A 25,794-nucleotide genomic window follows, 5' to 3' on the forward strand; every position below is an offset into this window, starting at 1 on the left:
TTTATTTTTTGACATATTAGAGTCAAATGTTTTTACAGAGGCGATTTTGGGGATATCATTTTGTCACAAAATAAATCAGAAAAAACTTAGAACAGACAGGAAACACTATATTTTTTACCATTTTTTGAGGAATAAAATGTTATATAAAATAAAGCAAATTACATATGAACAAATCCCTCTTTAAAAACCTTCCGGATATAGACAGGAATATAAATGTAAAGTTTGGTGTGTGTAATTGTTACTGAAGTGGAGATTTATGGCTCATTTTGAGAAAACGGCCTCTAAAAATATGTATTGTAATTGAAATCTATTGACACAAATAGATAAAGTGCTATAAAAGAAAGACTCAACACTGTTTTTTGGATGTTTTCAATCCACTAGTCTGAAAAAACACTTTATGAAAAACCAAGAAGCCCAAAATCTCAAACTTTATAGGTGCATGAAAAAACTGAGTTTTTTGTCTGCAGTGTCTCACCTTAACTGAGTATGTAAGGTGATAACTATTCATTTCTTTCACCCTATTCGCCTGCAGTGTCTCGCCTTAATTAGAATTAATTTCAAGGTCACAAAAACATTTCTTAGAGCAAGGTACAAATAATTTAAGGAAGGTTTGAGAATGTTGTTTTGAAAACATTTTCTCAACTTGTGAAAGTTGTGAGAACATTCCTTATTAGCTGAGTTGGAACACACCAAAATGAACATCCAGTCAAACCAAAGCAGTGAAATGATTTCAAATTCACCCCTATGTGCACTTGCCAGGCAACTTAATGTTCAGTTCATGTGTCACGCATGGAATGCTCCAGGAAAACAACACCCCGCATCAGTGAGCCTTGTCAACAAAACTAACCCTGACACTTGCCCTGCGTTAAATGACTGTCATCTACAATGTGAGGCATGCAGGGCATGTGATCAGAGGTGAAAGTGTGATTGCATCGATGGACTGTCTGCATCTTATCACTCTAGCATCATGTGAACCTTGATTATCTGATGCTGTAATACGTTCTATGACAGGTTTCACGTTCAACAACTTACATTACACAATGCAATAGAGCGAGAACATGTAGAGGAATGAAATTTAACCCCACACTTTGATGCAATAATTTATTAGGGGTGAATTTGCCCAGAGGGGACGTCTGTTGGAGAAGAACTAGGACATTGGATCTAAGACACTGTAGTACAGTCATATCAGATGTTTTCATTTGTCCCTTCCTTTTTCTCCACTATATAGGGAACTGTACACCATGGTACTGCGTAGTTACCATATTTATACTATGATACAAGCTACTCCGAGGTGTTACTTTGTTATATATGTGGTCAGTGTTGGTAATGCATTACAATATTGAGTTACTCCCTAAAAAAGTAACTAATTACGTTACTTAGATACTTTTAATGGAAAGGAATGCGTTACGTTACTTTAGCGTTACTTTTTAAATCTTGCTTGTTTGTTTTTAACATAAGAAGTTCTATTTTTGGCAAATGTAAAAGCTTTTTCACAGCAAAAGCCTCAGACTTAGAGAAAAGTAAATTAATGTCTGTACAGCAGACCACAGAATATAAAAAGTCAATAAAAAAAAATTAAAACAAATGTTAGATTATCTTGAATCATTTTTGCTTATTAGTATGGATGAACTGGATCATCGAAGGTCGGCAGCAAAGACATTGGTTAATAAAATGGGATTAAATACATAAAGGATATTTGTATTTAATGTATTTAATTATTGCAGGTTTGTGTTGAATTTCACTGTTTTTATTCATTTTGAGGAACGCTGTATCTATTTTTTTCTATTAGTACATGTTCACATTTATTCTAGAACTAAAGTAACATCTTACTCACAATTTCTCACAACATGTGTATTTATTATTAATTAGCTTAATTATTGCTGCTGGGTAATGATATGAACAAGCTATATGATACAAAAAAAACCATATCTGATTTGAATCCTGTATAAAAACAATACGTGGCCGCATCTACCAGAATGAGATTAAAAAACAATGTTTTATGACATAGCGACAAGTATTTAATTACAATCAGACACTAAACAAACATTTCTGTGTAAATTGAAACGATATTTTGAATCCGCAGTCAAGCGGGCCGATTCGATTCAAAAGAACCGACTCACCTAAACGACTCAGTCTTCTGAGCATCATCTCCTGTATTCATTGTCCTAGTGTATTTATTATTAATTAGCTTAATTATTGCTGCTGGGTAATGATATGAACAATCTATATGATACAAAAAAAAAACATATTTATCTGATTTAAATCATTGTATGAATTCAATACGTGGCCGCATCTACCAGAATGAGATTAAAAAACAATGTTTTATGACATAGCGACAAGTATTTAATTACAATCAGACACTAAACAAACATTTCTGTGTAAATTGAAACGATATTCTGAATCCGCAGTCAAGCGGGCCGATTCGATTCAAAAGAACCGACTCACCTAAACGACTCAGACTTCCGAGCATCATCTCCTGGACCAATAGGCATCTCGACACACCCGCAGACAGACACCAGTCTCTCGTTAAGAGCAGACGGTCTCACTTTTATCAGACAGATATCAAGAATCTCAGCATTTATTCTTCACATTTATCCAGGTGTGGATTTCCGAAGCGGAAGGAATCGGTTGCTTCGGGGTTTTAAATTGGATATTTATTTTTAAATAATTTAGCGCAACGCCATCAAGGGCAGGCTACAGAGAATGTCGTTTGTCGATTATTTCAGTATTTTTTAATGTCGTTTTTATATATTTTTGCACTGCTTTTGGACGGCGATTGTTTTATGAGCAGGATTCTTTATGCAAATCTTCATGGAAATTAATTTGCGTAAAATCCGCTGATCAGAGCTGCGCACATACATCATCACACACCATCATCTTCATCATCTTCATCCGCCAGGAAACCCAGCACAGGACATAAGCAGGTATCGGACATTTCCCTGTATTATGAATGTGTCTCGTGACCGTCAACCTGCTGAAGATTGTTTATTCCTCGTAAAACGAGAAGGTCTCGTTGTTTAAGCAGATATCAGCAGTTATCTGTCGGTCAGGTGAGTTTTAGGCAGGTGTGTCGTCAAAAACATTTACTAAAGAGTCAAACGACAAAGATAACTGACATTACATGTGCAAAGATTTATCTGATGGACATGATGACTTCCCTCAGGGTACATCAGATACATTTGACACCCACAGGGGGTCAAAATAGGGTCAAATATTGGGGACTAATTTTTTTTATTATTATTATGATTTATTTCTTTTTTTAAATAATATAATAATATTATTATTAATAATATTTATTATTATTAATATTTTACAAAATGTAATTTATGGCTGTCAAAATTTATTTGTGCACTTAAAAATATTAATGAAATAGGTTTACCATTATTTTGCTAATTTAATATTAGTTAATTTCAGTTATCATGAATTGTTCTTTTTCCAAAAAAATGTAAAAGAAAAAAAATCTTTGTGGAATAAAATATTTAAGAAATTGTTTATCTCATTAAAACAGTAAATATTCTCCAGATAATTAAAAATCTTTTTTTTTTTTTTTATAAAATTGTGTTAGCAACATGCTAGTAACTTGCAAATAATGCTAACAATATGCAAATAACATGCTAGACACATGCTAATCACGTTAGAAACTTCCTAACATGTTAATAACTTGGTAACCATGCTAGTAATATGCTAGTGACAAGCTAATCATGCTAACAGCATACTAGTAACAACATGCTAGTAATATGCTAATCATTCCTAACTTCCTAACATGTTAATAACTTGGTAGCCATGCTAGTAATATGCTAGTGAAAAGCTAATCATGCTAGCAACATGCTAATAACTGACTAATCATGCTAACAGCATACTAGTAACAACATGCTAGTAATATGCTAATCATTCCTAACTTCCTAACATGTTAATAACTTGGTAACCATGCTAGTAATATGCTAGTGAAAAGCTAATCATGCTAGCAACATGCTAGTAACTGACTAATCATGCTAACAGCATACTAGTAACAACATACTAGTAACAACATGCTAGTAACATGCTAATCATGCTAACAACATGTTAGTAACATGCTAATCATGGAAGCAACATGCTAGTAACTTGCTAATCATGCTAACAACATGTTAGAAACATGCTAATCATGGAAGCAACATGCTAGTAACTTGCTAATCATGCTAGAAACCTGATAACAACATGCTTGTAACATGCTAATAAATTGCTAATCATGCTAGAGTCATGCTAACATGCTAGTAACATGCTAATCATGCTAGCAACATGTTAGTAACTTACTATGGTAGCAACATGCTAGTAACATGCTAATCATGCTAGAAACCTGATAACAACATGCTAGTAACATGCTAATAAATTGCTAATCATGTTAGAGTCATGTTAACATGCTAGTAACATGCTAATTATGTTAAAATAATGCTACCAAAAGGCTACTAACATGCTAATCATGCTAGCAACATGTTAGTAACTTACTATGGTAGCAACATGCTAGTAACATGCTAATCGTGCTAGAAATCTGATAACAGCATGCTAGTAACATGCTATCAAATTGCTAATCATGTTAGAGTCATGTTAACATGCTAGTAACATGCTAATTATGTTAAAATAACGCTACCAAAAAGCTACTAACATGCTAATCATGCTAGCAACATGTTAGTAACTTACTATGGTAGCAACATGCTAGTAACATGCTAATCGTGCTAGAAATCTGATAACAGCATGCTAGTAACATGCTATCAAATTGATAATCATGTTAGAGTCATGTTAACATGCTAGTAACATGCTAATTATGTTAAAATAATGCTACCAAAAGGCTAGTAACATGCTAATCATACTAGCAACATGTTAGTAACTTACTATGGTAGCAACATGCTAGTAACATGCTAATCGTGCTAGAAATCTGATAACAGCATGCTAGTAACATGCTATCAAATTGCTAATCATGTTAGAGTCATGTTAACATGCTAGTAACATGCTAATTATGTTAAAATAACGCTACCAAAAGGCTAGTAACATGCTAATCATACTAGCAACATGTTAGTAACTTACTATGGTAGCAACATGCTAGTAACATGCTTATCGTGCTAGAAATCTGATAACAGCATGCTAGTAACATGCTATCAAATTGCAAATCATGTTAGAGTCATGTTAACATGCTAGTAACATGCTAATTATGTTAAAATAACACTACCAAAAGGCTAGTAACATGCTAATCATACTAGCAACATGTTAGTAACTTACTATGGTAGCAACATGCTAGTAACATGCTTATCGTGCTAGAAATCTGATAACAGCATGCTAGTAACATGCTATCAAATTGCAAATCATGTTAGAGTCATGTTAACATGCTAGTAACATGCTAATTATGTTAAAATAACACTACCAAAAGGCTAGTAACATGCTAATCATACTAGCAACATGTTAGTAACTTACTATGGTAGCAACATGCTAGTAACATGCTTATCGTGCTAGAAATCTGATAACAGCATGCTAGTAACATGCTATCAAATTGCGAATCATGTTAGAGTCATGTTAACATGCTAGTAACATGCTAATTATGTTAAAATAATGCTACCAAAAGGCTAGCAACATGCTAATCGTGCTAGAAATCTGATAACAGCATGCTAGTAACATGCTATCAAATTGCTAATCATGTTAGAGTCATGTTAACATGCTAGTAACATGCTAATTATGTTAAAATAACACTACCAAAAGGCTAGTAACATGCTAATCATACTAGCAACATGTTAGTAACTTACTATGGTAGCAACATGCTAGTAACATGCTTATCGTGCTAGAAATCTGATAACAGCATGCTAGTAACATGCTATCAAATTGCGAATCATGTTAGAGTCATGTTAACATGCTAGTAACATGCTAATTATGTTAAAATAATGCTACCAAAAGGCTAGCAACATGCTAATCATGCTAGAAATCTGATAACAGCATGCTAGTAACATGCTATCAAATTGCAAATCATGTTAGAGTCATGTTAACATGCTAGTAACATGCTAATTATGTTAAAATAACACTACCAAAAGGCTAGTAACATGCTAATCATACTAGCAACATGTTAGTAACTTACTATGGTAGCAACATGCTAGTAACATGCTAATCGTGCTAGAAATCTGATAACAGCATGCTAGTAACATGCTATCAAATTGCTAATCATGTTAGAGTCATGTTAACATGCTAGTAACATGCGAATTATGTTAAAATAACGCTACCAAAAGGCTAGTAACATGCTAATCATGCTAGAAACCTGATAACAACATGCTAGTAACATGCTAATAAATTGCTAATCATGCTAGAGTCATGCTAACATGCTAGTAACATGCTAATTATGTTAAAATAACGCTACCAAAAGGCTAGTAACATGCTAATCATGCTAGAAACCTGATAACAACATGCTAATAACATGCTAATAAATTGCTAATCATGTTAGAGTCATGTTAACATGCTAGTAACATGTTAATTATGTTAAAATAATGCTACCAAAAGGATAGTAACATGCTAATCAGGCTAGCAACATGTTAGTAACTTACTATGGTAGCAACATGCTAGTAACATGCTAATCATGCTAGAAACCTGATAACAACATGCTAGTAACATGCTAATCATGCTAACAACATGCTAGTAATGCTAATAACTGGCTTTTAACTTCAAACTATTTCAGACTGAAAGCAGTCAAACTTAATTAAAACTTTAAAACATTTTAAACTATTTGGTCCGGCTTTCTCAAGCCAACTTAAAGTTTGTCTTGACAAACTTTTTTATCCAGTTCTCTTGTAATGTGTTTTTTCCCTCAGTTCCCCCTCTGGAGGATGGAGCAGATCAGTCAGTGGCTGTGGAAGCAGGAGTACTGGCTTCCTCCGGGGATCAGCTGGGCGGATATGGAGAAGATGGAGGGCTCTCGGCGTCCTCTCCCGCGAGATCTTCTGCTGGCTCTGCCTCTTGCTCTGGGATTCATCATGCTTCGTTACGCTTTTGAGAGGTGACTGATGACTTTATCAAGTCCTCAGGGCTTTAAATGTAATTTAACCAGCTTTGACCTGATTTAATAACACAAGACGAGTTCAATTAGAAAAAGCACCACAGTATCACTGCATTTTTTGGACATTCCTTGAGCAGGGATGTGATTATATGACATATTTTTATGCATTTCCATATTTTCCAACCTGAATATGAATATAATAATAATAATTATTAAAATTAATTTAAATAATAATAACTATTATTGTTAATAAATACATTTTATATGTTTTGCATAATTTGATTAGCAAAAAAAAATTATAATAATAAAACTAATAGTAATAATAAATGTATTATTATCATCATTATTATTGAATATTACTTTTTATTTTTTAAATATATTGTTATATTTTAAAATTAAAACAAATTAATTTTTTTATTAATGTGTTTAATTTTTATAATTTGAATAAAAAAGTTAAATAATAATTAAAAAAACTAATAGTAATAATACATTTATTATTATTATTATTATTATTATTATTAATAAATGCATTTTTATATTTTAGTACAATATTATTATTCTTATACAAATATAATTTTTATTGATGTATTTGTTATAATTTGAATAGCAAAAAAGTTCAATAACAATAATAATAATAAAACTAATAGTAATAATAAATGTATTGTTATTATTATTATTATTAATAATAATTTTTTTTTACTTTACAGTACAGTATTATTATTGTGAGTAATGTTTATTGATTTGTTTACTTGAATTATTTGAATAATAATAATAGTAATACATTTATTAATAATAAATAGAAATTATATATTTTAAAATACAATATTATTATTAAAATACAAACTAATAGTAATAATAAATGTATTATTATTATTATTATTATTATTATTATTATTATTATTAATAATAATAATATTTTTTCTATTTGATAAAAAAATCAGTTCAATAATAGTAATAATAAAACTAATAGCAATAATAAATGTTTTATTATTATTATTGAATATAAATGTTTATTTTACAGTAAAATAATATTATTGCAAATATTTTAAAGTACAATATTATTATTCCAACGCAAATAAATTTTTATTGATGTTTAATTTTTATAATTTAAATAACCAAAAAATTGAAGTTTTGTAATAAGAATAAAATTAATAGTAATAATGAATGTATTATAATAATAATAATTTTTTATTAATAATAATAATAATACATTTTGTATTTTAGTACAATATTATTATATCTATACAAATATAATTTTATTGATATATTGATTTTCATGATAAAAAAATCTGTTTAATAATAATAATAATAATAGTAATAAAGTAATAATAATTATTATTTTTTATTAAATATAAATGTATTTTACAGTACAGTATTATTTTTGCAAGAGTTTTTTTATTGATTTTAAAGTTTATTATTAATAGTAATAATAATAATAAAAACAGTTTTTATATTTTAAAGTACAATATTATTATTCGAATACAAATATATTTTTATTGATGCTTTTGTTAATTATTTATTCAATTATCTATTATTTATTTTGGAATAGTAATATATTTCTTTACTGATTTGTTTGATTAATATTATAATTATAATTATTACTATTATTATTATTACAAGTTTTTCTTTATTTTTTTGTCCTTAACTGATTACATAATTGAATCTGTAATGGTCACAAAATAATAAAATAAAAGAATTTGTTAGCAGACCAACCTTGGCACTTTCTTTAAAAAAATAAACATTTTGGTAAAATAATTTATAGATGTTTAAATTGCAAGAATGTGATATTCTGTGACGTCTCTCAGTGTTCAGTCATCTTTCCGTACTGCTAATGAAAGTTGTTTGTTAGTTTAACTGATTCCATGAGTCTCTCTCATGCATACATTCTTGAATGTTTAGAATGCATGCTTGAATCTGCTGTATCTCCGCATGCAATCAGTCTCTTTGTTTAGTTTTGCACGTTTGGCGTCTGCTGTGGTGTAAATTTACGTGTCTTTGTGTGTGTGGCCTGAGAAAGCAGATGAAGGCTGCTGTGTTATAGTTAGGGAGGGAGACGCTGTATCAACAAACAGCAGCAGGCAGACACAGAGAAGCATGTGTGTGTGTGTGTGTGTGTGTGTGTGTGTGTGTGTGTGTGTGTGTGTGTGTGTGTGTGTTGCTGCAGCAGCTGATCGCTATAGCAACACAAAGAGCCTGTCATGTGAGCTGATGCTGCGACCCCTTTCACGCTCCATTCATCCCGGATTATGTTTCCACGTCTAATTAAAGTCCAACCAATGCAAACTGATTCAAATACAATAATAGTGTTTGTATAGGTAGTATAGGGATGCACCGAAATGAAAATTATTGGCCGAAGCCGAATGGACCAAACACAGTTTTTCGTGTTTTTCCTCTAATTGCATAATTTAAATAGCCAATATGTGATTTTTAGAGTTTTGTCTTGCTTTTCAAAAAAAAAATAAAAAATTCCAAAACAACAATTTAAAAATATTTACTTAACACTGAACATTTTTAGATTATAGTAGACATTATAGCCTACCAACAAATGCAATTTAACTTAAAATTAATAAGTTAGTAAAATAATATTCTTTGGCCATTTTTAAGACTTCTTGAATCAGCCATGTGTTTTTAATGTGCAAATAAATGCAGCCTTGCTGAGCAAAGGAGAATGTTATAATAAATGCATTAATAGAGCTGTTGGAATGATTGTTATTGTTATTATTTTTGTCTTTTTAATTTTATTTTACAGAACAACAGTAAAATTACAATACTTACATTTATAAATGTTGACTTTTATTTTGGCGGAAACCCACAAGAAGACCTCAGTACTAGTTTTTGCTGACAGCAGCAGATTTATGAATGATTCTCATTACGCAGATTTTCCTCACGCTTTGGACTTTGAACCCTGGCTAAGGAGCTGATGCAGCGCTGTCAGAATAAATACAATTGGTGCGTGTATTAGACAACATAACATTCTGTAGTTAATTTACTAATGGTTTAAGGACATTTGGCGATTTCAGTCTTCATACAGTAACCAGCAACAACCAGCCCTTTTTCTTCTCATGGAAGATCTGCGATGTGATACTAAACAGTCTGGTGCTGTTGGTGCTTGTAATGATTTTTGCATCTTTCTCTGACATGTTTTAAATGCTTCCACACAGCCAATACCGACATTGGTCGAATGCATAAAGCAGTGCTTAAAAACTAAAAAAAAAAAATGTATCGTTCACTCCAAGCAAAATCAGTATTTAAACGTTTCTTTTTCTGTGGTCCTCTGCATTATTACAGTTCGGAAATCAGAATTTGAGAACAAGGTGGCACTGTCTCAAAACTTTTTGAGTACTTTCAGGTCATGGTCTTGATGGTACATACAAAGTTTCATAATGGTACACCAATGCATTCGTAAAATGAAGCATTTTCTATCATAATACTCAATTGTAGTCAATGGCAATTTCATGTTTTGTTCAATTATAGCGCCACCAAGAGGCACAATCCCACCAATTTTTGTGGGTTTCCTTAGAGTGTGCCCATACATATGTGTGTCAAATTTGGTGTAAATATCTCATTTTGTTTTGCAGTTATAGACATTTTTATATATAAGTAGAAAAAAAAATGACCGATGGCTGACTTTGTTCACATTTTTTGCCACTTGCTATCAAAATTTTGGCAATTGGGCATTAGCATGTAGCTGGCTATGTTTCCAAATTTTTCAACGGTGGTTCCGTGTTGATCGGAGTAATGGTTTCTAAGATATTGGCTGTTCTATAAGTGCTAAAATGCAACGTTGCACAAACCATGAGGTAAAACCTGGCATGTTTGGTATCACTGGATTCAGGAGTCTAAAAAGGTGGCTACCATTAAAATAAGTCAACCAATTAAGCTCACACAAAAACTGGTCCAGCTGGGGCTCAACACCTCATTGTGTAACTGGCTGTTGGATTTCCTCACAGGAAGACCACAAGCAGTACGGGTTGGCAGTAACATGCTCCTCTGACCATCAACGGTGCGTCTGTGGAGAGAGTGAGCAGCACCAAGTTCCTGGGTGTGCACATCACTGAGGATCTCCTGGACAAACAACACCACTGCACTGGCCAAGAAAGCACAGCAGCGTCTCTACTTCCTCCGCAAACTAAGAAGAGCAAGAGCACCAGCCCCCATCATGTACTAATTCTACTGAGGAACCATCGAGAGCATCCTGTGGAGTTGCATCACTGTGTGGTTTGGAGCCTGCAATGCGTCCTGCCAAAAAACTCTCCAGCGCATAGTCAGAGCAGCTGAGAGGATCATTGGTGTCCCTCTCCCCTCCCTCCAAGACATCTACAACACTTGTCTCACCAAAAAAGCCCTCTGCATAGCAGCCGATCCCACCCACCCAATGCAAAGCTTCTTCAGCCTGCTGCCATCAGGGAGGAGACTGCGGAGTCTCCAGGCCAGGACCAGCAGACTGAAGGACAGCTTCATCCATCAGGCTGTCAGGAAGCTCAACTCTCTCCCTACTCTGCCCCCACTCCCCTCTTCTGCCCCACAAACTTTCTGAACTCTGACACACACACACACACACACACACACACACACACTAAGCTGCACCAGTCACTTTGTGCAGCATTGGTCTGCCAACTACCTCACACTGCTCATAAGACTGTTACAAGACTGCTCTGACACTTTTACACATTTACAAGCTCTGTTGCACTATATTGTTTACATGGTTTGCACTCTCTACCATGTGTCCTTACTTGTATATTGTGTTTTTCATTTTATATATCATGTTTATTTGTATTTATTTGTATTTTTTAAATTCTACCTTTGTATTGAATGAATGAATGAATGATGCATTTGTATAGCGCTTTCATGTGTATTTCCGTACACCCAAAGCGCTTTACAATCATATGGGGGATCTCTTCTCTTCTCTTCTCTCATCGTATTCAATGTTACTGTTTGTATTTAATGTTACTGTTTGTATTTAATGTTACTTGTATGCACCATGGGTCTGAGAGTAATGCAATTTCAATTCTCTGTATGTCCTGTACATGTGGCAGAATTGACAATAAAGTTGACTTTGACTTTGACTTGACTTTTACATTTCACCCGTTGGATGCGTCTTAACATTTGCATAGGCCGTATGCTGTCTGACAAACTATATTTTGATATTTTGTAGAGATTTTATTTTGTTTTACCAAGTATTTAATTATTTTGTTTAGAGAAAAACACTGGATTATGCAACAGACATGCAACAGTCAACTTGAATATTTAAGATGTCACTTAGTACAATTTCACTTATTTGAGTTGACTGAACTTAACATTTTAAGGCAGCCAGGTAACAAACACAGCTTTTAAATTTAACAAACCAATTTTTTTAGTTTAGTCAACTCGAATATCTAAGTTGTCACTTAGTACAACTTAACTTAATAGAGTTGACTGAACTTAAAATTTTAAGGAAGCAGAGTAACACATTTTTTAAAGTTGACTCAACAGTGCATTTAATTAATAAACCATTGATATCGGCTCTTTTCATGCTATCTCTGATATGCCGATGGCTTCAAAATAATCATAAATCGGCCGATACAACGGTGCATCCCTAATTTGAATATACAAGCTTTTCTTGAGCAACCTGTGAGCAATGCATGCTCTTATTTTCTGTGAGGATGTGAATAAAGGCCTCATTTAGTGACAATGCATCATGTGTCCTAAATCCTTTATTTCCTGTCTCTCTCTCTCATGCAGACTTGTGGCGTTTCCTCTCAGCAGAGTTTTAGGAGTGAAAGATCAAATTCGCTTGAAAGTCACTCCTGTCCCAAATTTGGAGGCCTTTTATACTAAAAACAGCAGACAGCCGACACAGGTTAGTACAAACTCTTAATGAAAAAAACTTAATGAAAATTAGAAACGTTGCCTTGGCAATTAACTGAATTAAGTTTAAGATGAAGTAATAAAGACAAAAAAAGTAATTACTAAAACTGAAATAAAAAGAAATTAAAGCTAAATTAATATATACATATATCAAATAATAAAAATGACAAAAGCACATAACAAAATTACTAAAACTAACATCTCGGTTACGTATGTAACCCTTGTTCCCTGAAGGAGGGAACGGAGACGTCACGAATTGGGATATCGCTTAGAGATACCAATCCTCTTTGTGTGTAAACTAAACGAGCCAATGCACATTGGCATGTATGATTGCATCCAGCTGTCGCTGATCACAGCGTGAGCATAAATAGGCAGCCGGTGCAATGCATAGACAGGTTTTCGCTGAGGAGCCGGGCCGGCCGCACAGCGGTGGTACAGCAGCTGAGGCGACGGGACGTGACGTCTCCGTTCCCTCCTTCAGGGAACGAGGGTTACATACGTAACCAAGACGTTCCCTCTCAGTCGGTCTCTCGACGTCACGTCGGAGGCCGACGAATTGGGATCCCTAGCAAAGCGCCGCAGCTGCTGCCCCCCTCCAGTGTCCTGAGCAGGCTGCCTGCCCTCCAATTTTTTTGCTTAGGCCAAGAGCAGATCAGGAGAGACCAGTCACTGTATAACATAGCACTACCCACTTCAGTGAGGCTGGAGCACTGGGAAGGTGCGGAGCCCCCACCCATCCTGTAGGAGGTTCGGAGCAATACTCATATGGCTCCTACTAGGATATATGGAAGATTGGAGGTGATTGAACCCTCATGATGATGGTAGATGGTTTACCGGGGAAACACGGCCTCAACGGGTTACCGTGGAAGATATATGGGCATCCTAGGTCTCTCATATTATCCCGAGCCTTCTATCGATTCTGAAGGTTTCATCGAGAGAGGGCCTGGCGCCTAGACGCTCCGCCACGTCAGGAGCGGGGGAAGGAGGAACTCGACAGGGTCAACTGTATGGACACTCTGGAGAAGGTAGCAGGGACCCTGCTCGGGCGTCACTGTGCCGGTCCGAAGCGGGGTCTGTGTGTAGTGTGTGCAAGACATTTACCTGCGTTCTGGCAGCTGGTGCGTGAGTAGTCCGTTTTATAGCACTTGACCCTTGTTCTTACGTTTCCCACTGGTCTTGGTGGGAGCCTGGACGGGCGGGGCAGGCACACTGCGACCGGCTCCACGGCGCAGCTGTGAAGGCTGCTGCGCTGGCTGCTGTGGAGCGGGGGTCGGAAGCAGGGGGCCGCCCTCGGCCACGAGCAGGCTGAGGTGCCGCCGGCGGCCGGGTGGAGGCAGCAGCAGGAGCACGCCGGGGCAAGATGTGACTGATGGCCTCAGTATGCTTCTGTGCGGCAGAAAACTGCTGGGCAAAGTTTTCCACCGCTTCGCCGAAGAGGCCGGTCTGGGACACGGGGGCATTTAGAAACCTGATCTTATCGGCTTCCCTCATGTCGGCCAGACACAGCCAGAGATGGCGCTCCTGGACCACCATCGTGGACATTGCACGACCCAGAGACCGCGCGGTCACCTATGTCGCTCGTAGCGCGAGGTCCGTCGCGATGCAAAGTTCACGTAGAACTTCTGGGTAGTGCCCACCCTCGTACAGGTCCTTCAGTGCCTGGGCCTGATGAACCTGTAACAACGCCATAGCGTGTAGGGCGGAGCCAGCAGCCCCACAAGCTGTGTAGGCACTGCCGATCAGAGCCGAAAGAGCTGTCAGATGCATTGCACCGGCTGCCTATTTATGCTCACGCTGTGATCAGCGACAGCTGGATGCAATCATGCATGCCAATATGCATTGGCTCGTTTAGTTTACACACAAAGAGGATTGATATCTCCTAGCGATATCCCAATTTGTTGGCCAACTGAGAGGGAACTAAAACTAAAAAGAAAACTAAAATAAAAATAAATTAAAGCTACAGTAAAATATAACAAAATAATAAAGAATTACAAAAGCACATAACAGACTTACTAAAATTAAAAGAAAAACTGAAAAACAAATAAATTAAAGCTACAGAAAAATGTACAAAAATAATAAAACATTAAAAAAGCATGTAACAAAATGACAAACTAACTAAAATTAAAATGAAATCTGAATTAACAATAAATTAAAGCAACAGTAAAAAATACAAAATAATAAAAAATTACAAAAGCACATAAAAAAGCACATATCATAAATTAAAGCTACAGAGAAAGATAAAAAAATATATATATAAAGACAAAAATAAAAAAATAAAAATAAAACTACTATTTTGGCCCCATCTTTTAAATGTATTGAACAATTTAATTTACGAATCATTTTTGCCTTTGAATTTTGATATCTGAGGACAGATATTTTATATTCTACAGTACAATTTTATTGTTGCAATAGGAATATATTTCTTTTCTGATGTGTTTGATTTTTATAATTTCAATAAAACAAAAATATTGTCTAGTTTAAGAAACATTTTTAATATTTAAGAAACACTTCCCTTTGAACACATCCACAAATATTTGTCCCTGAAGTAAACTAACACTTGCACACAAACACACACCTGCTCCTGTACATACACACATTAAACACACATATGAATCTTCATATATTTATGCAAACATACATCAAGAGATTATTCTCCAACAGTTGTTGTTTTGCATTCTACTTTCCTGGAAAATACCCTTAGTGCTTTACAAATGAGTGTGTGGATGTCTAACCACAAAAACGGAAAGAGAGCAAATGCGTTTTTATTTTAACAGACACACAGGTGACCCAGAACAAGTCTGTCTATTGTTTTATTTGATTATTTAATTGCTTGGATATTATTGTGTTTTAATAAGGCACTAAGGAAAGTAAATATACATGTATATTTCATACAGTAAGAGGAATCCACACAAAGAAACCTGATAGTGTTGACATTTCTTTTGGACGTGGATGCATTGTGTTCCCTGTCTGTGTTTATTTCTGGAGTTAATAACATTCCTTCTGGTATTCCCACACATCAAGATATTTTTTTAAGTAATTAGGCAAGTAATCCATAATAATTATTTTAATTATTAAGTAATTGTAGGCTCAAGTAGAAACTTATTGGACCTTTTTATTTTATTCCTTCATTTTATTTTAATTATGGCCAAAAAAAAATAAAAAATCTTGCCTTGGTAACTAAATTAAATAAGTTGAAGTACAAATACAATTACAAAATAAATAAAAACAAATGACAAAAGCATGTAAATTAGTAAAACGAACTAAAATTAAAATGAAAACCGAAAGAAAAATCAATTAAACCTACTTTGAATTATAAAAAATAATAGAAATGACAAAAGCACATAACAAAATTGCTAAAACTACCGAAAGAATTAAAATGAAAATTAATATACTAAAATTAATAACAGAATAAAAGTGTAGGCTTTTTGATTTGATCCTTTTTATTGCATCACTTTTATTATTGCATTTAATCTATTCAAAATATATAAAAACAAACCAGTAACTTAAGACAAAAAGTTTTTAGACTTTTATGCCACTCAAAACTACACCTAAATTAATACAATAATTTCATATGTTTGGTATACAAATTAATTTAAATATATTTTTTTATTATATAATATATAATAATAATACTTTAATTAAAATAATAATACTACTACATCTAATAATAAAATTTAATTAATAATGTATTTATATTGTTTTATATTTATATTAAGTAATTAATAATTAATAGATATATTAATTCATTTAGTAGTTTTTTGGTGCAGTGTCGTTATTGTTAACTATTAACTAAAATGATTAAAAATCATGATAGCAATAAAGCTAAACATTAGATTAAAAACTTAACAAAATTAGAAATGTTGTTTTGAAGTAATATAATTACTAAAACTAAAACTGAAATAAAACAAATGACAAAAACATAACAAATTACTAAAACTAACTAAAATTAAAATAAAAACTGAAATAAAAATTTATTAAAGCAACAATAAAATATACAAAATAATAAACAATTACAAAAGTAGAGTACAAACTTGCTAAAACTACCTAAAATACAAATATCTGAAAGCTTATTTTACCTTTTTTATGCATAACTTTAATCTATACAAAATATATATGAACAAACCAGCCACTTAAGACAAAAAATAAGACTTTTATGCAACTCAAAACCACACCTAAATTTAAAACATAAATTTTATTATTTATTATATATAAAATAATTGTATTCATTTTAGGTGTAGTTTTGAGTTGCAATAAAGCTCAAAACTAATAATACTTCAATTAAAGAAATTATAATGATAATGAATTCAATAATAAAATTTAATTAATAATTTATTTTATATTGTTTTAGATTTATATTAATTAATAATTAACAGATGTATTAATTCATTTAGCAGTTTTTTGGTGCAGTGTCGTTATTGTTAACTATTAAACTAGTATTGCTATTAAACTAACTAAAATTAAATGAAAACTGAAATAAAAATTAATTAAACCAACAATAAAATATATAAAACAAATTAGATAAATTAGATTTATATTAATTTATTTATAACTAATGTATGTATTAATTTTTAAATAAAAAAATAAAAATATTTATTTACTTAGTAGTTTTTAGTATTAACTAAAATGATTACAAATCATTTGCATTGATTGCAATAAAGCTAAACATTGGATAAAAATGTAACAAAATAGTAAAGAAACTAGTAAAAAAGTGACTGTTTATTTCCTTAACATCAGGCACGAGTTATAATGTGTGGCAATCGCTGTCACAGATGCCGTTAATACACCTATTGTGTATAACTGGGAATATTTTTTGTTGATTGTCAAATAATCCCTCATGTCACTGTATTATTATTCCATCTAGAGTGAGATCACCAGTTTGGTTAACCAGTGCAACCTGACTTATAGACAAGTTGAGACCTGGTTTCGTAACCGCAGGAATCAGGACAGACCCAGCAACACTAAGAAGTTTTGCGAGGCCAGGTAAGTTCATCTCAGGTATTTGCTTTTGATAATATCACTAATCACGTGCATCATATCTGATAAACCAAATACAATATTCGTTTCCTGCTGAGTTTAAAAACAGTGCCTGTTTTGCTGGAGCACATCGCACTTTCACACACAATATGCATTTAGTCACATTTTTGCTTTCGACAAGCATTTGATGGAAAGTTTCTACTGATATTTTAAAACTTAGCCTCATCAAATTTTGCAAATCAGCAGAAGTTTGTGTAATAAATCTGTTCTTTTCCATAGTAACTCCAAATGTTTTGTTTTCCTAGCTGGAGATTTGTATTCTACCTGGTTTCTTTCACCGCGGGATTCGCATCTTTAATTAACGTAAGCGAACATTTGAAGCTTTATTCCCTCGTGAACCCGAGTGTGCCTTTGGGTCGGTGTCTTTTGAGTCGTCTCCTAATTAGTGTCCCCTAGTTACAGTTGAGGTCAAAAGTTTACGTACACCTTGCAGAATCTGCAAAATGTTACTATTTTAAGCAAAATAAGAAGGATCAAAGAAAATGCATGTTATTTTTTATTTAGTACCAACCTGAATAACACTGCAAAAAATGCTTTTCTAGCTTAGATTTTTTTGTCTTGTTTCCAGCCAAAATATCTAAAAATTCTTAAATCAAGAAGGATTTTCTAGACAAGTAAAAATTATTTTCTTGTTTTCAGAAAAAACTAGTCAAAATTAAGTGAGTTTTTGCTTAGAACAAGCAAAATAATCTGCCAATGGGGTAAGAAAAAAAATCTTATTTCAAACAGAAAACAAGATTATTTTTCTTACCCCATTGGCAGATTATTTTGCTTGTTTCAAGAAAAAATGCATTTAATTTTGACCTTTTTTTCTGAAAACTAGACAATAATTTTTACTCATCTAGAAAAATTTTCTCGATTTAAGAATTTTTAGATATTTTGGCTGGAAACAAGACAAAAAGTCTAAGCTAGAAAAGCATTTTTTGCAGTGAAGATATTTCACATAAAAGATGTTTACATTTAGTCCACAAGAGAAAATAATTCTTAATACTGTGTTCTTACCTGAATTTAGTGATAGTTGTTCATGAGTCACAGCTAAACTGCCTGCTGTTCTTTACAAAAAGTCCTTTAGGTCCCACAAAATCTTTGATTTTCCAGCATTTTTGTGCATTTCAACCCTTTCCAACAATGACTTTATGATTTTGAGATCCATCTTTTCACACTGAGGACAACTGAGGGACTCATATGCAACTATTACAGAAGGTTCAAACACTCACTGATGCTCCAGAAGGACCATGCATTAAGAACTTTTGTAAAATGTACACATCTCCATTCTGTTCAAAAGTTTTCACCCCCCGGCTCTTAATGCATGGTTTTTCCTTCTGGAGCATCAGTGAGTGTTTGAGCTGTGTTTAATCTGTAATAGTTGCATATGACTCCCTTATTTGTCTTAAGTGTGAAAAGATGAATCTCAAAATCATACAGTCATTGTTGGAAAGGGTTCAAATACACAAAAATGCTGGAAAACCAAAGTTTAACTGTTCATTACAAACAAGGGCCTCATGAACAATGACTGTATGATTTTGAGATCCATCTTTTCACACTGAGGACAACTGAGGGACTCATATGCAACTATTACAGAAGGTTCAAATGCTCTCAGATGCTCCAGAAGAAAAAACCATGCATTAAGAGCCGGGGGGTGAAAACTTCTGAACAGAATGGAGATGTGTACATTTTTCTTATTTTGCCTAAATATCATGCTTTTTTCATTTAGTACTGCCCTTCAGAGGCTACAGACGATACTTTCATGTTCCCAAAAAGACAAAATAAGCTAAATTTACCCTGATCTTCAAATTCAAAAAGTTTTCACCCCCGGCTCTTAATGCATGGTTTTTCCTTTTAAAGCATCAGTGAGTGTTTGAACCTTCTGTTATAGTTGCATATGAGTCCCTCAGTTGTCCTCAGTGTGAAAAGATGGATCTCAAAATCATACAGTCATTGTTGGAAAGGGTTCAAATACACAAAAATGCTGAAAACCAAAGAATTTGTGGGACGAAGGATTTTTCTGAAGAGCAGCAGGCAGTTTAACTGTTCAGGACAAACAAGGGACTCATGAACAACTATCACTAAACAAAAAAACAGCTGTGGATCATTCAGGTAACAACACAGTATTAAGAATCAAGTGTAGGTAAACTTTTGAACGGAGTCATTTTGATAATTTCAGGCTTTTATTTTCTCCTGTGGACTATATGTAATCGTCTTTTACGTGAAATATCTTATCCAGGTCGGTACTAAAATAAAAATGAACATTTGCATTTTGTATGGTCCCTCTTATTTTGGTCAAATAATTAACATTTTGCCGATTCTGTAAGGTGTATGTAAACTTTTGACCTCAACTGTAACTGCAACTGTGGTTTAGTCAGAAGCCTTAAATGTTTAGAGTATTCGAATAATTAGCTTGAGCTTTGTTGTTGGGAACGCACACGGTTCTAATGTTTTCTGAAACACAGCACAGACCCTCGGGACTCAGTGTGGCTTTCACTGTCTGACTGGCTCTTTTGTTGTCAGGTGGTTAAAGGAAGTAGTCATTTTAATGGCGGTTGTTTGAAAGTGACCGCAGTTTTTGTCTTTCCTTATAGACACCGTGGCTCTGGGATCAGAGAGAGTGCTGGAGAGGATTTCCTCAACAGGTGAGTGTCACATTTCACCCACGTGCACATGGAATATTTAATTATTTTAATACCTTTCTTCAGCAAGGATGCATTAAGTTAAGTAACAGGAAAGACATTTATAGTGTTACAAAAGATTTATGTTTCAAATAAAAATTTAAATTTTATTAATCAAAGAATACTGAAAAAGAAAATGTATCAGTTTCCACAAACATATTGGGCAGCACAACCGTTTTCAACACTGATAATAATCAGAAATGTTTCTTGAGCAGGAAATCGGCATTAAAATGATTTCTGAAGGATGAAGGTGACACTGAAGACTGGAGTAATGATGCTGACAATTCAGCTTTGATCACAGAAATAAATTACAATTTAAAATATATTCAAATAGAAAACAGCTATTTCAAATTGTAATAATATTTCACAATTTTACAGATTTTCCTGCATTTTTAATCAAATAAATGCATTCTTGGTGAGCAGAAGAGACTTTCAAATACACTTTCTGTCGGAAATATATCTCACATTGTAGGTTAGGTTTCATACTATGACAGTGATAAATATGAGCCTATATAAGCCATATTATTATTGTATTATTATAACAATCTACTTGTAATATTAAGAAAAATTACAACATTTCTTCATATGGATGCTGAAAACATATATACATCAGCAGTCAAAAGTTGAATTTGTTGAATTTAAGCCCCTCCTTAAATTCTTGAAATTGGTGTTAATGAAGTTAAATTTATTTTTATTTTCCATTTTTTTCCCCCAAGTTTTTGAACAGTAAGATTTTTAAAATGTTTTCTAAAGAAGTCTCTTCTGCTCACAAAGACTGCATTAACCAAAGTACAGCAAAAACAGTACAATTGTTTTTAACATTTTTACTATTTAAAATAATTGTTTTCTATTCAAATATATTTTAAAATGTAATTTATTCCTTTGATTTCAAAGCTGAATTTTCAGCATTATTACTCCAGTCTTCAGTGTCACATGATCCTTCAGAAATCATTCTAATATGCTGATTTGCTGCTCTAAATTTTTATTATTATTATTATTATTATGCTGAAAAAGCCGAGTAGATTTTTTCAGGTTTCTGTGATGAATAAAAGGTTCAGAAAAATGGCATTTATCTGAAATAGAAATCTTTTGTAACATTATAAATGTCTTTATCATCACTTTTGATCAATTTAAAGCATCCTTGCAAAAATAAAACTATTAATTTCTATAATTTCTTTCCCCCCTAAAAATTAGCTTTTGAATTGTATTGAGTAAAGTTACAAAAGCATTTTATTTCAGATAAATGCTGATATTTGCATCTTTTTATTCATCAAAGAATATTTATATATAAATATAATATAGAATATTTAAATATTGATAATAATAATAAAGGATAAATGAACAGCAAATCAGAACATTAGAATGATTTCTGAAGGATCATGTGACACTGAAGACTGGAGGAATGTTGCTGAAAATGCAGCTTTGATCTCAGGAATAAATTACATTTTAAAATATATTCAAATAGAAAACAATTATTTTAAAAAATTAAAAGATTTCAAAATTTTTCTGTTTTTGCTGTACTTTGGATCAAATAAATGCAGGCTTGGTGAGCAGAAGAGACTTCTTACTGTTCAAAAACTTTTGACAGGCAATGTATGTCTATGTACTTTTTTTATCTTTTTTCAGTTTTAGTTTTAGTATTTTTAGTACATCAAGTTAAACTAAATTAAATTAGGAAATCTTTGGTAACTTGAATGAAATTAAATGATTTAAATGATTACGGAATGATTACTAAAATAAAATATATATATATATTTTAAATATATTTTTTTATTATTATTTTTTTCTGTTTATTTTATTTCAAGCAAGATTTTTTTTACAGTTTTAGTTTTAGTTAACTGAAATAACCCTGCTTTTAAGTGAAAAATGTCCATATTCTTTGCTGTGGGCCCTGTTTTCATTCAGGTCCTGTGTTTGTGTTTCTCTAGCCGGTTCAGGACGTTCATTACTGGTACTACATGCTTGAGCTGGGCTTCTACTGGTCTCTGCTGCTCTGTGTGTCTGTGGACGTCAAAAGAAAAGTAAGATTGCACACAATAGTATCCCACAGTGGAGTTATTTGCTCTCTGAATGTTTCCTGATGAACTTGTGTTACATAAACCCTTTGTGTGTTACCGGGTCAGAGTTTCTCTTTTGAAACAAACGTCCTTTTAGAGCTGCTCAATTATTTACTTTGCTAGCCGCTCACCTGCCGGTTATGAATATAAGGTTAGATATATGTTCAAATATGTTAACATAAATCTTCAGTTTAATGTAGAAGCTGTTTCCTCCTCTGAATAATAAAAAAAAAAGTTATTGCGACTTGTTATCTCACAATTCTGAGTTTTTTTTCTCCTCAGAAATGGACTTTAAAACTTGCAATTGCGAGTTTATTTCTCACAATCCTGACTTTATATCTAGCAATTCTGACCTTTTAACTCGCAATTGTGAATTTATATCTCACAATTGTGAGAAAATAGTCAGAATTGGGAGATAAAAAGTCACGTTGTATTGTTTGTATCTCTCAATTCTGACTTTTTAACTCACAACTGTGAGGTCATACCTTTTTACATTTTTTATTCAGTGGAGGAAATGGGCTTCCATAATTTAATATTTAACATTATTTTGATATATTTTAGCATTTAGCATTTATCACTTGCTCACCAATGGATCCTCTGGAGTATATATATATATATAATATAATATATAAATATATATATTTCTCTTTAGCTGTAATTTATTTGTATTATATTATTATTTATTTAAGTTATTTTTATTATTTTGTATAACTTAAATGGTTTCTTTCAGTTAGTTTTACCTTTATTAGTCTATTGTATTAGTTTAAATTAAATTTTTTTTAAATTAAATTTATGCTTTTTAAAAATATTTTTTACTTTATCTTCAATTGAAATTCATTTTAGTTTTAATTTTTCAATTTTAGAATTTCAATTTCAATTGATTCTTTCAGTTAGTTTTACTTTAATGTATTTTATTTGTTTAAATTAAATTTAAGTTCTAGTCATTTTGTGCTTTTCGTCAGAATGAGAGTCCAAACAGCGGATAAAAACATCCCAATAATCCACAAGTAATCCACTCCAGTCCACCAATTAACATCATAAGAAGCGAAAAGCTGTGTTTTTGTAAAAAAAAAAACAAATCCATCATTAAGATGTTTTTCAGTCCATAATCCATAATATTACCCAAACGGCACCCATTCACCTGAAGAGATTTTGTGTGTGGTTTTCTTCCTGGAGTGTGTCAGCATCGCATAATCTATTGTCTAGATAAATTGTCGTTTGGTTGTTTGAGGTTTGATTTCCTGTCAGTGCCGCCCACTATAATGACAGTCTTTCGTCTTTTTGTGTTAATTCTGTTTCAGGATTTCAAGGAACAGATCATCCATCACTTCGCCACTATCTTCTTGCTGGGTTTCTCGTACTGCTCCAACTACATTCGTATCGGGACCCTGGTGATGCTCGTCCACGACTCCTCAGACTTCCTGCTGGAGGTAAGATCTCAACGGCGGAGTCACGCATTCATGCACAAAAACAATGAGTCTAACACTCCCAGAAAAATCCCCAAACACTTCACCATCCCATGATTTCACTCACATTTCCTGTTTAAGTTACACCTGTTCCTGGTCACCATTCACAGTCAACTTTAAGCTTTGTTTTGGTTTTATGACACTTTGTGACTTTTATGTGGTTTCAGTGATTAAAGCTTACAACTTAAAATTTTTAAGTTAGTTTTAGTTTTATTTGTATATTTTCAGTGTAATTTACTTTAAGTTTTAATAATTTGAAGTGTGTTTTTTAATTTTATTTGTTATAATTTGTTAATTTAATTTATTTATATATATATATAGCTTTCAGTATTTTATTTTTGTTATTTTTTTATTTGTATACTTTCAGTTTAAATTAAATTTTAGTTTTAGCAATGTTGATTTATTTATTTATTCATTTATTTATTTTTTATCTTGTTTTTTTGTTTTTAATTTAGTTTTTTAGGGCCTTAGCCACTAGGGGTGCAGGGCCTTATTGTTCTTGTCAGGATTATTTTTATTATTTTGTTTGTTTGTTTATTTATTTATTTATTTATTATGTTTTTCAAGGTTTGGGCCCCCTAATTTTTTCTTGTGTATATATATGTTTAGCTTTACCTTTTTTTCAGTTTTAGTGATTTTAGTATTTAAACTTTATTTATTTCTGTTAGTTGCCATTTATCCTTTAGTTTTAAATCTAAAAGTTATTACATTTCAATGCTTAAAATGTAGAAAGTTTTCAACTTTAAATTATTTAATGTAATTTAATATGTATTTTATTATTTTATTTATTTGTATGTATGTATTTAGCTTTTAATTTAATTTATTCAGTATTTTATTTCACTTTTTTTATTTGTATTTTTTATGTTTATTATCATTTTTAGGGTTTTGTTGAGTATGTAGTATTATTTTTGTTCTGTTCTTGTGTTTTATATATATATATATATATATATATATATATATATATATATATATTTTTTTTTTTTTTTTTTTTTTTTTTTAAGTTTTTGTAAGTTTTTTGTAAGTTTCAGTGCTTAAAATGTAGACATTTTTCAACTTTAAATTATTTATTTCAGGTGGTTTTATATTTATGTGTATGCATTTATTTATTTGTTTATTATCAGTTTAATTAAAAATGTATTAAAAAGACTTAAAAGAAAACAAAAATTGCTAACACTACAAAAACAAAATTTTAGATTAAACTGTGTGTATATGTGTGTATATATATATATATATATATATATATATATATATATATATATATATATATATATATATATATATTTAATTATTTAATTATCAGTTTAATTTAACAATTTTTAAGCAGTGTTCTGGTTTTTGTGTGTGTATTTAGTATTATTTATGTTCTTGTTTTTAAATGTACAAATTGTTAGTTTTTTTTTGGAGTATTTCGATTTTTAGCAGAGAGAGAGAAAGCAAAACATTAAATTAATAAAATAAAAATAATGTACATATTATTTAGATTATTAATTAATTAGAATTTTGTTGTAACTTTATTTCATTTAGTTGCCAAGAAAACATTTTTTCATCCTTTCAGTTCAAGTTTTTAAGTTTCAGTGCTTAAAATCTCTAGTAATTTCCAGTAGCTCAACTAGAATCTGTCTGATTTTTGCTCAGTCTGCCAAGATGTTCAATTATGCTGGCTGGAAGAAAACCTGCGATTCATTGTTTGTGATTTTTGCTGCTGTATTCCTGGTTACACG

General features: G+C 32.2%; 1 protein-coding gene across 1 annotated transcript in view; it reads left to right on the top strand.

Annotated features, from left to right (window-relative positions):
- Positions 1-2,515: 2,515 nt before the first annotated feature.
- The window catches only part of LOC141344119 (ceramide synthase 2-like), a 26,617-nt gene continuing 3,338 nt past the window's right edge, over positions 2,516-25,794 (top strand). Inside the window, exons 1-9 of the mRNA XM_073848872.1 lie at positions 2,516-2,924; positions 6,819-7,003; positions 12,725-12,842; positions 17,712-17,830; positions 18,130-18,187; positions 20,464-20,514; positions 22,479-22,571; positions 23,909-24,037; positions 25,709-25,794. Of these exons, the coding sequence (XP_073704973.1) occupies positions 6,834-7,003; positions 12,725-12,842; positions 17,712-17,830; positions 18,130-18,187; positions 20,464-20,514; positions 22,479-22,571; positions 23,909-24,037; positions 25,709-25,794 (824 nt within the window). The 5' untranslated portion in view covers positions 2,516-2,924; positions 6,819-6,833. The remainder of the gene's footprint in view (positions 2,925-6,818; positions 7,004-12,724; positions 12,843-17,711; positions 17,831-18,129; positions 18,188-20,463; positions 20,515-22,478; positions 22,572-23,908; positions 24,038-25,708) is intronic.

This window comes from Garra rufa, chromosome 10, assembly GCF_049309525.1.
Source record: "Garra rufa chromosome 10, GarRuf1.0, whole genome shotgun sequence".
Lineage (NCBI taxonomy): Eukaryota > Metazoa > Chordata > Actinopteri > Cypriniformes > Cyprinidae > Garra > Garra rufa.